Source organism: Carcharodon carcharias, chromosome 5 (genome assembly GCF_017639515.1).
Source record: "Carcharodon carcharias isolate sCarCar2 chromosome 5, sCarCar2.pri, whole genome shotgun sequence".
Classification (NCBI taxonomy): domain Eukaryota; kingdom Metazoa; phylum Chordata; class Chondrichthyes; order Lamniformes; family Lamnidae; genus Carcharodon; species Carcharodon carcharias.
Genome location: NC_054471.1, coordinates 121475990 through 121491742, shown reverse-complemented (window position 1 = coordinate 121491742; position 15753 = coordinate 121475990). Strand labels below are relative to the sequence as shown.

Here is a 15753-nt window from a genome sequence, read left to right as displayed (position 1 = left end):
CACTCGACCTCTCCCTCCAGCAGCACCACTGCACCCTTTTTCAAAGCTGCGCGTGCCCCCAGTTTCATTTAATTCTTCGTCTCATCCGACGCCTCAACAAGAAACTTTGTCTCTTTCCTTTAGGTGCAAAGGAACACAAGCTCCAACAACTCATCGACACCAACACCCATCCAGGACCCTCCACCCCTGTCTGTCCCTCTATCCCCATCCTGTCTTCCAATCCCAGCCCCAACCGTGTATTTACCATATCCCCTGACCTTCTCCTCTCCAATGCTGAACGTTCAGAGCTCAGCAAAGGACTTAGTTTCATACCCTTACGCCCTCAGCTCAATAAATTTCGGGCTCGGCATGATGCTGAACTCTTCTTCCGCCGCCTTCGTCTCCGTGCTCACTGCTTTGGGCAGGAGTCCTCTCCCCGTTCAACGGATCCTTTTACCCACCTCCAATATTCTCCCTCCAGCTGGACCCCTCCCTCTGGATTCTTACCTTCTCTTGATCATTTCATTGAGAACTGTCAGCGTGACATTAGTCGTCTCAATTTCTCTGCTCCTCTCACCCACTCTAACCTGTCTTTCTCTGAACTTGCTGCACTCCATTCTCTCAGGTCCAACACTGACATTGTCATCAAACCTGCTGACAAGGGTGGTGCTGTTGTTGTCTGGCGCACTGACCTTTACCTCGCAGAGGCTGAGCGTCAACTCGCAGACACTTCCTCCTACCTCTCCCTGGACCATGACCCCACCACTGAACATCAACCCACTGTTTACAGGACTGTTACTGACCTCATGTCTTCTGGAGATCTTCCTTCCACCGCTTCCAACCTGAGAGTCTCCCAACCTCGGATGGCCCGCTTCTACCTCCTACCCAAAATCCACAAACAGGACTGTCCCGGCAGACCGATCATGTCAGCCTGTTCCTGCCCCACGGAACTCATTTCTTGCTATCTTGACTCCATGCTCTCTCCCCTTGTCTAGTCCTTTCCCACCTACATCAGTGATTCCTCTGACACCCTACGTCATATCAACAATTTTCAGTTCCCTGGCCCCAACTGCCTCCTCTTCACCATGGACGTCCAATCCCTCTACACCTCCATCCCCCACCGGGATGGTCTGATGGCTCACCGCTTCTTCCTCAAACAGAGGCCCGAACAATCCCCATCCACCACTACTCTCCTCTGTCCGGCTGAACTTGTTCTCACACTGAACAATTTCTCCTTTAACTCCTCTCACTTCCTCCAAATAAAAGGTGTGGCTATGGGTATCCACATGGACCCCAGCTATGCCTGTCTCTTTATGGGGTATGTGGAACATTCCTTGTTCCAGTCCTACTCCGGCCCTCTCCCACAACTCTTTCTCCGGTACATCGATGATTACTTCAGTGCTGCTTCATGCTCTCGTCTGGACCTGGAAAAATTTATTAATTTTGCTTCCAATTTCCACCCCTCCATCATTTTCACATGGTCCATCTCTGACACTTCCCTTCCCTTCCTTGACCTCTCTGTCTCAATTTCTGGTGAGAGACTGTCCACCAATATCCATTACAAGCCTACTGACTCCCACAGCTACCTCGACTACAGCTCCTCACACCCCGCTTCCTGTAAGGACTCCATCCCATTTTCTTAATTCCTTCGCCTCCGTCGCATCAGTTCTGATGATGCTACTTTCAAAAACAGTTCCTCTGACATGTCCTCCTTCTTCCTTAACCGAGGATTTCCACCCACGGTGGTTGACAGGGCCCTCAACCGTGTCCAGCCCATCTCCCGCGCATCCACCCTCAAACCTTCTTCTCCCTCCCAGAAACATGATAGGGTCCCCCTTGTCCTCACTTATCACCACACCAGCCTCCGCACTCAAAGGATCATCCTCTGCCATTTCCGCCAACTCCAGCATGATGCCACCACCAAACACATCTTCCCTTCAGCGCCCCCCCCCCCCCCCCCCCCCCCACCCCCCGGTGCCCCCTCCGGGACACCCTGGTCCACAACTCCGTCACCCCCTACACTTCAACCCCCTCCCACGGCACCTTCCCATGCAACCAGAGAAGGTGCAACACCTGCCCCTTTACTTCCCCTCTCCTCACCATCCAAGGGCCCAAACACTCCTTTCAAGTGAAGCAGCATTTCACTTGCTCTTCCCTCAATTTAGTCTACTGCATTCTTGCTCCCAATGCAGTTTCCTCCACATTGGAGAGACCAAACGCAGACTGGGTGACCGCTTTGCAGAACACCTTCGGTCTGTCCGCAAGCATTACCCAGACCTCCCTGTCACTTGCTATTTCAATACTCCACCCTGCTCTCATGACCACATATCCGTCCTTGGCTTGCTGCATTGTTCCAGTGAAGCTCAACGGAAACTGGAGGAACAGCACCTCATCTTCCGACTAGGCACTTTCCAGCCTTCCGGACTGAATATTGAGTTCAACAATTTTAGATCATGAGCTCTCTCCTCCATCCCCACCCCCTTTCCAATTCCCACCCACCCCCTTTTTCTCCAATAATTTATATAGATCTTCTTTTCCCACCTATTTCCATTATTTTTAAATGTATTTCCATCCTTTGTTTTATCTCTACCTTTTAGCATTTTTCGATTCCTTCACCCAACCCCATCCCCACTAAAGCATCTGTACCTTGCTTGTCCTGCTTCCTACCCTTAATTAGCACATTCCTTAGATAATATCACCACCTTCAACACCTCTTTGTCCTTTTGTCTGTGACATCTTTTGGTTATCTCCACCCATCACTGGCCCTCTATCCAGCTCTACCCTCATCCCCCCACCCCCCAAACCAGCTTATATTTCACCTCTTTTCTATTTTTACTTGGTTCTGTTGAAGGGTCATTCGGACTTGAAATGTTAACTGTGCTCCTCTCCTGCTGAATTTTTCTAGGTATTTTTGTTTTTGTTTTGGATTTCCAGCATCCACAGTTTTTTGCTTTTACTATAACTTTTTATTCATGTCTACTTATAGATCATGAATTCTCTCCTCCATCCCCACCCCCTTTCCGATTTACCCCCCCCTTTTTTCCAATAATTTATATAGATTTTTCTTTTCCTTTTAATGTACTTATCTAGTTGAAAAGTTACTATTTGAGATTATATTATTTCATAAGCATTTTGATCAGTGTACTTTTTTGTTGTTGTATAGGCTTAATCATCCACATTGTAAGACTTTGGGCAGAATTTTCCATGCCTGTTGGCATTGGGCATCATGGCGGGAATGGGCAGCCAACATGGTGGGAAGGCCAAAAATCAGTTTCACCACGTTGTGAATCCAGTTTGCAATCGTTCGCTCTGCCCGTCAATGGCAGGCTACGGTTCCTGCAACCGGACATTGGGAGCTTCATTTTGATACATCTGCATATCATTATCAGCCCAACTCAACAGAATCATCCCCCCCACATCAAATGTACCACCCACGTCGGTGGAAAACACACATTCACTGGCATCTCACTCACTGACAGCTCAGGTGGCATCACCACTCACACACATGGTAGAAATGGAGAATTGGAGTTTTGGAGTAAACGGATAGAAATTTCAAATTGGAAACACTCAGGCTTAAATTTTCATGTTCCCTGTCTTCGCAAGAATGGCTGTGGTGTCCCACCCCTGAACTCAGCCCCAGCATTTTTGCTGAGGTGGGGGAAGACAGGGGCGGGTCACACTTCCACATCCATGGTTCACAGAGGCAACAGCACATACTAAAGTACAACTTCCTTCAGTATGTTCTGATTTTGGTTAGTGGGATGCCCAAAACACAAATTGTGCACTTTACCCCAGTGGAAGAAAGTCTAAAGTTAGCGGAGTTATTTGAAGAGGTAGGGTACCCTTCTGGAGAGGTAGAGTATCCTTTTGGATATAGTTCTGGTACACCTTTGGGAGAGGTAAGGTGCCCTTTGGGATTATTAAAAGAAGACATGAATGTCTATAAAAAGTAGATAAACTCATTGCAACTGTCAAAGGGAACTGTTAAAGGGAATTGTCAAAGGGAGGTGTCAAAGGGAGCTGTCACATCATTTAAATCTCCTGCCCTTTAACCATTTGGAAACAAAACTGTCTGCAATGTTAAAAAAGTGCCTGCTATTTCATTCTGTGGGTTGACATAAGCCTGAGAGTTATCATTACAGGATTGGTGTTAAATGACTGATTTCATGGCCTACCACAATCACACTGGGGTGCCTGTCAGTTCACAGTTTGATTGACAGTTCCAAATGCTTATAAAGTATTTGAAGTGGAACTATGAATACAAATGCTTGTTGTTATAAGGGGTTAAATATTTGAAGAAAGTTGAATGTAGTGAAAGGGTTTTTATTAATGAGAGTATTAGTTTTTAAATAATGAATTCAACAACAGACACTTAAGAAATTTATTTAATCTCAGCATGGGCCCTGAGGTCTGTCCATGGTAGATACTGTGTGAGCTGGCATGAAAGCTGTAAGGACAAAGGGTGATGGGTGAAGGCATGAGTTGCCACTAAGTTGGCTTAGGAGCTATAAAAGGGCCATGGATGGAGGTGCATGAGGTGGCAGCATAGGTTGGCATGGATGGGGCCAGGGGAGTGTGCGGGAAGGGTGAGAGTGCATGAGGAGTAAGGGCTAGAGGGCTTTTTTGGTTTTTTTCAAAGCTGCAATGAAGTCCCACAGCACTGAGGGGGCCTTTCCGTCCAGACACCTCCTCAACCAGCAGCCCCTGTGCTGCCCCTACACTGTGTCTGGGGTTGCGCACCATGACCCCCATTACACCCTGCCTCCCCCATCCATCCCTCACCAGATCAAAAATCAAGGGTTCCGGGGAACTTTTACCCAGGTTGGTTTTGCAGAGCTAGGAATTATCCAGACTCTGTCTCCTAACTCAGGAACAAAAATTTAGGCCTCACTTTTTATTGGCCAATGTAAGACTTCACTGTCACTTGGACATGCAAAATTATGCAAGCTTAAGATGAATAATTTTATAACTTCATTCTACCATACGCTGTGCGCAATTTTCTGAACATTTGGATATACTTATACCAGGAATGCCAGAGTCCTCAATATGCACTCTTAGCATTAGGCTCTCTACCAGGGCTACAAAGTCATAACATTACCACAAGAAGCTTAGCTTCAAAAATCATGCTTTGCAGATTTGAGAGTGTTCTTACCATCCAAAGCAACTCTTGGTATTTAATCAAATAGCGCATTATGTTGCTTGTCCCAGCAGCCATTTCTAACTGTGTTTTTGTACAATATCCTTTGAACATAAACAGGTTGGGTGCCATGATGACAGAAACGTTGTTTAGTGTCATTTTGTTGCTTTCCTTGTTGTCTATTAATCTCTGAAGAAATTCAAGCAATGACTGGAAAAGAATATTAATTGAATGATCAAGGCTGCAGCGTATTCCTAATCTTAAAAAGAAAAAGGTGTCATTTTGAAAGAAATCAAAAACACATGACTGCTTATATTTTGGAAACATTCTAAATTCTTTTTTAGCATATTTAAAAGAGCTTCGGTCTCAGGGGTTTCTGCCTTGTATTTCACAATCTGTAATGTAAACAAGCAATTCATTAAGTGCCATCAAATATTTTCCTCTAAATAATTGTTAATAAATTTACTGCCTGTCTTGTGGATAGTAAATCTGATTTAGTCACAAAACTAAAGTTCTTCAGTGCAAATATGGTGGGTTTTTTTTAAACAGACTTTGAGTTGACGATTTTCTTCAGTTTCAGACTCAGTATATTCTGGGTTCAAGTCCAACTCCAGAGGCTTGAGCTCAAAAATTTAGGCCAACACTCCAAAGCAATTCTGAGAGAGTTCTGCACTGTCAAAGATGCTGTCTTTTGAATGAGACATTAAATCAAGGCCTGCAAAAATACCATTATTTTGAAGAAGAACAGGAGATTTATCCCTGGTACCTTGGCCAATATTGATCCATCAGTTAACATCACTAAAACAGATTACCTGGTTATTATCAAATTGTAGTTTATAAGAGCTTACTGATTGGCAGTGTGTTTCCTGCATTACAACAATGAGTACATTTCAAAAACACTTCATTGGTTGTAAAGTATTTTGGGATGTCCTGAGGTCATGAGAAAATCAGCTGACATTAATCCTACCAAGAGGTATCCCACCATAGTATGTGTGCTTTTAAATGATACACCTGATAGTTGCAATATTGGATAAATTTATCTTGGCAGCTTCTTTAAAGTGTCTCTTTTACTTTATCCTCTGTTCCATGGTCTTGTGGGTAGTGCAAGCTTTGCCGTTGGCACCTGCCATACAAGATGCCCTGCTGTTCTTTGGGCATGAGTCCTGGAGTGGCACACAGGGCAACTTTCTCTGCAGTGTTCAAGTGTAGCAGCACTCAACTTTGCCAGCCATTAAACGAAGGGTTTAGATACTGCTCTGTTCCAATTCTAAACCTATGTAATCAGTTTTCTGCTGACATATTTATTATGCAGCCAGTTTTTATTTCAATATGCATTGCAAATATTTAACAGCTGTTTTAAATTTGGGGCTACTAACTTTATGACCATATCTGGGCCATAGCCAATGCCAAGCTTTATTCAGAACTAAGATACACAGTGCACACAACCTAACTGGAACATTAAACAATACCAAGTTAAACATTGCACAACTTCATTGAATAAACCTGAAATTGTGGCGTAACTGCAATCTTACAAGAACACCCCATCTACACTTGAGGTTTCTCTTTTGCAAGGCAGCGTTTGACCGAGTGTGGCATCAAGAATCCTTCCTGGAGTCAATGGGAATCAGGCGGAAAACTCTCCACGTACCTAGCACAAAGGACGATGGTTGTGGTTGTTGGAGGTCAGTCATCAAAGCTCCAGTCTTCACTGCAGGAGTTCCTCAGTGTAGTGTCCTAGGCCCAACCATTTTCAGCTGCTTCATCAATGACCTTGCTTCCATCTTAAGGTCAGAAATGGGGATGTTCGCTGATAATTGTACAATGTTCAGCACCATTCACAACTCCTCAGATACTGAAGCATGTAAAAATTCAGCAAGACCTGGACAATATTCAGACTTGGGCTGACAAGTGGCAAGCAACATTCGTGGCATACTAAGTGCCAGGCAATGACCATCTCCAACAAAAGAGAATCTAATCATCGCCCCTTGATATTCAATGGCATTACCATCACTGAACACCCCACTGTCAACATCCTGGGGGTTATCAATGACCAAAACCTGAACTGGACTAGTCATGTAAATACTATGGCTACAGGAGCAGGTCAGAGGCTAGGAATCCTGTGGCGAGTAACTCACCTCCTGAGTCCCCAAAGCCTGTCCACAGCATGATGCATAAGTCAGGAGTGTGATGGAATAATCTCCATTTGCCTGGATGAGCGCAGCTCCAACAACAGTCAAGAAGCTTGACACCATCCAGGAAAATTCAGCCCGCTTGATTGGAACCCTTTCCACAAACATTCACACCCTCCACCACTAACGAACAGTGGCAGCAGTGTGTACCATCTACAAGATGCACTGCAGAAACTCACCAAGGTTCCTTGGGCAAACCCACGATCACTACCATCTAGAAGGACAAGAGCAGCAGATAGATGGGAACACCACCACCTGAAAGTTCCCCTCCAAGCCATTCACCATCCTGACTTGGAAATATATCGCTGTTCCTTCACTGTTGCTGGGTTAAAGTCCTGGAACTCCCTCCCTAACTGCACTGTGGGTGTACCTACACAGCAGGGACTGCAGCGGTTCAAAAATGCAGCTAACCACCACCTTCTCACAGGCAATTAGGGATGGGCAATAAATGCTGGTCTAGTCAGCGAAGCCCACATCCTGTAAATGAAAAATAAAACAACATCCTGTGGACTCCTTCTGTTGAAACTAAGTGTTCATGGGTGTCATCAGAAAACTGGGGAGAGTGAATTCATTGCCCCTTTACACCCGGTCTAATAATCTTTGTCCAATAAAGTCAATAGGGAAGAAAATCAGCTGGGAGCAAAAAGTATTGATGATTCATTACTGCCAGTTTTGTGCTATGACCCAAAACCTATTTCACCCACTTCGACAAAATACTGTGGATGCCAGAAAGCGGAAATGAAAACAGAAATTCTGGAAATAGTCAAAAGGTCTGGCAGCATCTGTAGAGAGAGAAACTGCATTTTATGGGGCACTGTGTTCCTTGCCTCCCCTCATAACTAAAAACTATTCAGGACACCACCCATGGAAAAGCCATTTACCTGCAGCTATTTTACGCTCAGCAGAGCATTAACTTTTGCCCCCATCTGGGGAGGAAATCCTGCCTTAGAGAGCTGGCATTCCAATAGGCCAGCAGCTTTGAAGTCCCAGAAGCGCCACGCTCGAGCAGTGGCCTGTGCTGGGACTACAGCCAGTCCCTGAATTTTGGAGGACAGACTGAAGTTAAGTCTGGTGTATCAGTGGATTGTGGCCAGCAAGGGGGTGAGAGACATGGGGGACCAGGATTGAAAGGCTGAGGGGGAGGGTTAAAGGGGTTTATGACCTTGGGGTTACCTCCGATGGGCACAGAGTTCCCCCAAAGGAGGTCCCACTGTTGCCTGTCACCAGCTCGCCCGATAAAAGCTGCTAGGCTATCTGTTTGGCATGGGCCTTCCTCTGCCACAGGTAAAATATCGGTGGGGGCAGGATGAGGCACTTAAGTGGCCATTAACTGGCCATTAATTGGCCACTTAAGGGTTTCAATAGGTCCAAGGGTGGGCATGTTGCTCAGCACAACCACAGACACCTGTAAAATGGGAGACAGGTCAGGGGCAGGCGGGGAGGCAATGGGAAGGTCACGTGCTGCATTTTACGGGTCCCCTCAAATACGCTGGCGAGGGCATGTAAAATCCAGCTCAGTGTTAATGTTTCAGGGTAATGATCTTTCATCAGAACAATTCTAATGAACAATCTCTAAACTCTTAGGCAAAAAATTTTTAGCTTGTCGGACAGGTACATGCCCAACCCAAACCAGCATAAAATGATGTATGATAATGTCAGATGAGCGTCCCAATGCCATTGTGCACTCACGCAATTTATCAGTCAGCGGGCATGTGTGGGAGTTGGCAATGACAATGAATTAAATGACAATGAATTTAATTGAATTAAATTTTTTGCTGCCCATCCAAACTTATGGTTGGCAGGCAGGCGAAAAGGCCAAGCGGCCCTTGCATTTTTTGCAAAATGTCATCCACGGGTGGGATGAGGTTTCAATCCATCATTAAAAAAAATTGTTCATACTAATTTCTAACATGCCCCTGCTCATGTGACAGAGCCACAAGTGTGTGCAAGAAAAGCTCCCTGAGGCACATGTCCCCTCATGTGACAGAGGGGACATGTTTTTTAACATCTTAAAATGCTTTATTTTTATTTTGTTGGATCTTCATCTCCCTGGGGCAGCTCTGTGCCTCAGGGAGCTTTTCCTGCGCGGACTTTCTTGCATGTGTGAACTCACGTGCTCACCCTCCTCCCCCACCACCCCCCCCAACACAAGCAGTGCTGCTGCGCGTGTTTCCCTCTGGGCGGGCCTTAACTGATTTCGCAGTCCTGCCCCGATCGCGGGCAGCGGTCAGCTTCCCACCCAGCCCGCCCGACGAGGGCAAAGTTCTGCCCTTATTTCTTTTCTCCACAGATGCTGTCGGTTTTGCTGACTACTTCCAGCTTTTTCTCATTTTACTTCCCTCCTTTGGATCCCATAGACACTGGGCAAGTTATGTGCAATTTTGTATTCTAGACCTACATTTCGTAAGAGATGTGGTTGAAACTATCACCCAAATTCATACTTAATGAATCCAGCAGAAAAAGAAAACTTTCATCCCTAGGCGGTATTCAGATTGAAATCCGAAAGGAGAAAGATAGTGCGTTAACCCAGTCTCTGCTGGCTACCCAAGTAAATCTTATTAATATTTAATTTTTCATCAAAAATGTGTGTCAGTCAGGAAACGTAAGAGATTGACCCAATACGCTTCATCAGGTAGCAACATTTTCAGTTAGTACATCTCAGGGAATCACAGAATACGCAGCCAAGATTTCCTAAAATGTGCAAATTTTGATCACAAAGAACCCCACCTATTGTTCACAAGAGCTAGACCCAAAAATTCCTTAATCATGCAACGTGAGCCAAAATTATTTTGCTTTGAATAAGAAACTTGTGTCAAAATAAATAAACAATTTTATTCACATTTTAAAATGTAATTTTGAGGGGAAAAATTAATAAATGTATTTTTAATACAACAGACTATCATACCTTCAGTGTGTCCCTATTTTGGTCTGGGAGGAGAAGCACCAGCAAGTTAAGAGCCTGTAGCTGAAGTTTTCTACTTGATAGATCTGTCAATCAAATATTTGCATCATGTTATTAAAAACGATCATACCTAACAGTTCCCAAACCAAACTACCGTGAAATTCACACAAACAAAAGGGTAAAATTTTATCAGGCAGAAATTTATTCGCTCAACTAATAGATCCAAGTCTGGCCCGAATTTGGGCCTTGGGCTTCATTAGAGTTTTATATGGGAGCTGCTCCTGCCTGTCACCTCTCCACATGCAGTTCCCTTATCTTAACAGCACAAAAGTTGGGCCACTTCCAGTCATGGTACGATAGAAAATCCTGAGAAGGGGCTGGAATGGGCAAGAGGTGGGGTGGGGCAATTAAGATAACTGTCAAGGCAGCTCTCCTTCTTCTCCTGGCAACATAGGAAGGTTTTTCTACAAGTTTGCATTAAAATATCAAACTATTATTTGATAGGGACAGCATTCACTGAAGAATCCAGGAGTCATTGGATTGAGGCCTGGGAGTTAAAATAGCCCAGAAATAATTTCTTACGCAGTGGAGAATTTCCAACTCAACACCCTACCCAACTACCCAAAACCTGTCTGGAGTTAATTGGGGCCTTACCATTAAAATGATTAATTCGGGAAGACAGAAATTTAAAAAAAGTAGGAAATGAAAGTCAAACACAAGCAAGTACAGGAAAAAAAAGCAATTTTGTGTTTTCCTCTCATGTTTAATTATAGGCTATAGATTATATATATTTACAGTGGGCACATCTTCATGCCAAGAGTACACTTTGTGATTGATTCCCCAGTTGGATGTTTCTGGTGAAGAGGAATGCTTGATGGTGTTGTTGGTTGGGAAATTGCCAACCTGTAGATTATGATTTCAGGTCTATTTAAATGAATGGACAATCAGAGACTTCAGGCCCAACTGTTCCGTACTGGCATCCCTGCAACTACTGTTCCATTCTAGAATGAGATCAGGGAATCAGGCTTATTGAAAATTCAAGTTTTGAGATCCTTGCAGGAAATCTTGCAGTATTCCCTGCTCATTAAAATCTATGTCAGGAATTTACCTTTTCACTTTCTAGTTAATGTAGCATTTGCCTATATCACCACAAATATATATTCTTACAAAGCACAAACATTTACGAATATATAAATAGATATGACCATCTTTCCAGATTTAGACTATTTTGCATTAAAATCTTGATTGACCTCTGCAGAGAAAACAATTCTATGTACGCACATGGGAATTATGGGTCAGATTTTTGAGGGGTCATGGAGTCTCTGTCAACCAATAAAAATGGCGGATGAGACCTGAATCCAGAAGTCCTGTCTCCATTTCTGACAAATCCCATTTTCGCCAGAAAGGGAAAGGGGGCAAAGGGAAGGGGTGGTGAAGTGTACAGATAGAAATTGCAAATCAGCCGGGCTATTCAAATTCGGGGCAAAAGACAAGCAGGTATGATTTTTGCTCCAGGAACGGCTTTAAATTGCAGTGTGTGTTCCACAACTTTATGGTGGAGACATAAGTCTCTTGAAGCATACATCATGTATGTAGAATGGTCAAACTGTCAAGATATCTAAATCCTCTACCCCTCAAAATTTGAAAAAAAAACTGCCGGCCTGAGTCTCTGAGTAAAACGAACCTGTGCTAGCAGTTTCAATAGATGTTTGCTGATGTAATCCTAGTGCTATTACTATAGTGTTGTTATTGCTTGACTGCTTTCCACAACCTGTCATTATCACAGTGGGGAGCTGTAAGTTCAGTCTGATTGACAGCTCAAAGCGGTTACGAAAGGATTAGCTATGAATACAAATGTTTGTTTTTATAAGGGATTAAATACTTGAGGGGATTTAAATCTATGAACAGACTTTCATGAATAAGAGTTTTATTTTATACAGTGAAGTCTGTGATAAATACTTAGAACTTTATTTTATTTCAAATCAGCATGGCTCCTGAGGTTTGCTTAGATGCATACTGGGTAAGTTGGCATGGATGGTGTAAGAGCAAAGGGTGGTGGGGTCTTGAGATGGCACAAAGTTGACATAAAGGCTATAAGAGGCCATGGAGATAGTGGGTGTCATGGATTGGCATGGAGGGTATGAGGGGCCATTGGGGGGTAGGCAGGGGTCACATGTGTTGACAAGAGTTGGCATAGCTGGGGCTTGGGGAGTGGGTGGGGGTAAGGGAAGTGGGGGGTGAGGGCCAAAGAGCCTAATATTTAACAAAACATATGGGACGAAGTCCCAGAGAGCTGAGGCAGGCCTTTAAAACAGCCCGTCTCGCCACTCTGCAGCCCCTGTGGCCGTCTCCAATCTGTGTCAGGGGATGGTGGGCATGACTTCATCCCTCACCCCCGCACCCCCGGAATGAAAACAGGCCAATCATGGCACTTTGTAAGCCAAGCTGGGAAATTTTCTGACTTGAGCTACTCGTCTCCATGGTGAAAAATCAGGTCCTGTGTTTCCATTTTTATTATGAATGCCAGTAAAACAGGAGATTAATAACTTACTTTGTACAGCTAGAAAGGCATCAAGGTACTCCAGAGTGACAAGCGGATGTGGCAGCTCTCTTACAAAGAGCTTTAGTATACTTGCTGCATCATGCTGACGTACATTTTCCCAGCTAAAAGTTCCTTCACAGAACTGTGCTTCTAGCTCTTCACACAGACTCTTAAAACATATGGGGAGAAAAGATTACCGCATCACCTTCAGCAACATCATCAGTAGCACATTAGGTTACATTTGAAAGCAAAGTCCTGCATACCTCTTAGCACGGACAATGTTGTTTATTTCCCATGTAGATTTTTTTTCATGTGGGTAATCTGTTTGTTTGTACAAATTAAGAGATCTATTGTATAACTTACTGATTCACTGTAGTATCCTCACATGGCACACTCTGAATTTCACTGGCAATGAAATTAGACCCCTAATTTTAATATGATTAATCACATTGGAAAATGGGCATGTCCAATTTCTCTGCACAACAAGCTCTTGAACAAAGCTTGCATTCCTTTTTGAAAGATTTTGTTGAAACAATGTGGCAACAATTATCTTCACAGCAATGAGTCACAGAGCTACCCCTCAGATTCCTGATGCTTCTTTGGAAGTCATTGTGGAGGTCAAGACAAAGAGGGAGGTGCTGTCCCCAAGTACCCGCAGGAACAGAAACGACCCATGGCTGGACAGTGGTGGCTGACAGGGTCAGTGTCAGCAGCACCACACCAGGACCTGGGTTCAATGCAGAACTGCAGCAGTTCAAGAAGGCAGCTCACCACCATCTTCTTAAGAGCAACTAGGCATGGGCAATACATGCTGGTCAGCCAGTGACATCCACATCATCAATGAATTTAATCATCTTCTACACAGGCAAAGGATCATAGAGTTCTTCATCACTTCATCTTTCAACAAAACTCCCTAACAAGACTGGAGGCAATGGGATTGGGGGAAAACCCTCCACTGGTTGGAGTCATACCTAGCACAAAGGAAGATGGTTGTGGTTGTTGGAAGTCAATCATCTTAGTTCCAGCACATCACTGCGGGAGTTCCTCAGGATAGTGTCCTAGGCCCAACCATCTTCAGCTGCTTCATCAATGACCTCCCTTCCATCATAAGGTCAGAAGTAGGGATGTTCGCTGATGATTGCACAATGTTCAGCACCAGTCACGACTCCTTAGATACTGAAGCAGTCCGTGCCCATATGCAACGAAGCCTGGAGAATATCCGGGCTTGGACTGACAAGTGGCAAGTTACATTTGCACCACACAAGTGCTAGGCAATGACCGTTTCTAACAAAAAAGAATCCAATTATTTCCTCTCGACATTCAATGGCATTATCATTGCTGAATGCCTCTCTATCAACATCCTGGGGGCTTACCATTGACCAGAAACTGAACTGGACCAGCCATATAAATACTGAGGTTACAAGAGCAGTTCAGAGGCTGGAAATTCTGTGGAGGGTAACTCACTTCTTGACTTCCCAAAACCTGCCCACCATCCAAAAGGCACAAGTCAGAAGTGTGATGGAATACTCCCAACTTGCCTAGATGATTGTAGCTCCAACAACACTCAAGAAGCTTGACACCATCCAGGACAAAGCAACCTGCTTGACTGGCACCCCATCCACCACCTTCAACATCCACTCCCTCCACCACTGATGCAAAGTAGCAGCAGTGTGTACCATCTACAAAATTCACTGCAAAACTCAAGGCTCCTTCAATAGCACCTTCCAAACCCCAGACCTCTACCACCTGCAAGGACAAGTGCAGCTGACGCATGGGAACACCACCACCTGCAAGTTCCCCTCCAAGTTACCCAACATCCTGACTTGGAAATATATCTCCATTCCTTCACTGTCGCTGGGTCAAAATCCTGGAACTCCCTCTCTAATAGCACCAGGGGTGTTCCTACAACACATGGACTACAGAGGTTCAAGAAGGCAGCTCACCACCACTTTCTTAAGGGCAATTGGGAATGGGCAATAAATGCTGACCCAGCCCACGTCCTGTGAACTATAAAAAAAACAACATCCCCCAATGCTCCTGTCACTCCCTCCCCCATCACTTTCAACAATCCATCATTATTGTTAGCATATAATCAAACGGAAAAATATAATCTTTCTTTTTCTCATCCCGGAGACACTCATATCTTTGTTTCTCATACCACCTTCACTGCAGTCAGGCTGTTACAAAAGAAGTCTGTGTTACTAGCCTAACAAGTATCCATCAATCTCAGTGTTGAAAGTTTCAATTTGTCCAGCCCCACAGCCTTTTGGGGAAGATTGTTCCAGATTTTCACTCCCTTTTATGTTTCAAATCTGAATGGTCAGGCTCTAATTTTAACATTATACCCTTGCAACCCCCTCCCCCCACCCCACCCTTATGCCTCCCCTTAAAAAAGAATTGAGTTAAAATACTTTACAGCAATTTTAACTACCTACCCTGTTCTGACTGAGAAAAATAGCATTAACATCACCTTCAAAGGGTTTTTAGACTTCTGATCTGTGCACACCCAGCATAGATGGCTATATCCTGACACTTCAAGTGTAAATTAAATAATTATTATAAAGGAGATCCACAGATTCAGTTATTTAATACATATTTCCAGTTTGTACGTTTGCAGGTAGTCTTTTTCCAATTAATATAAAAATACCTTAATTCTTGATGTAAGTCCAGGTATTCGGAGAATCCCTTCCGTGTTCAACCCTTCTTCCTCTATGTGAATAATAAGCTGCAAAAATATTTGTAATTTCATGTTAGAAAATCGGTATCACACCAACTTCAATGGGCGGAATGTTACACCAGCGGAACTTTATGGTCCCGCTGAAGTCAATGGAGTTTAGAATAACTTGCCACATTTTAAGGTCCCATCCCACCGTTATGGGGCCGTAAAATTCTGGCCAATATCTAAATCAGGGATAAGACAAATTGGCAAATGCAGAGAAAGTTAGAAACAAATTAGGTTATCCAGATAAGGACTTAGTTATATATAACTCACACACATACAATG

The 15753-nt window shown here is 44.1% G+C and overlaps 1 protein-coding gene across 1 annotated transcript in view; it reads right to left on the bottom strand.

Annotated features, from left to right (window-relative positions):
• Window positions 1-15753, bottom strand: part of arhgap18 (Rho GTPase activating protein 18) — a 105724-nt gene that overhangs the window by 15811 nt on the left and 74160 nt on the right. Inside the window, exons 8-11 of the mRNA XM_041187389.1 lie at window positions 15397-15474; window positions 12759-12918; window positions 10211-10293; window positions 5132-5326 (exon numbers count right to left, since the gene is read on the bottom strand). Coding sequence (XP_041043323.1) covers window positions 5132-5326; window positions 10211-10293; window positions 12759-12918; window positions 15397-15474 — 516 coding nt within the window. The remainder of the gene's footprint in view (window positions 1-5131; window positions 5327-10210; window positions 10294-12758; window positions 12919-15396; window positions 15475-15753) is intronic.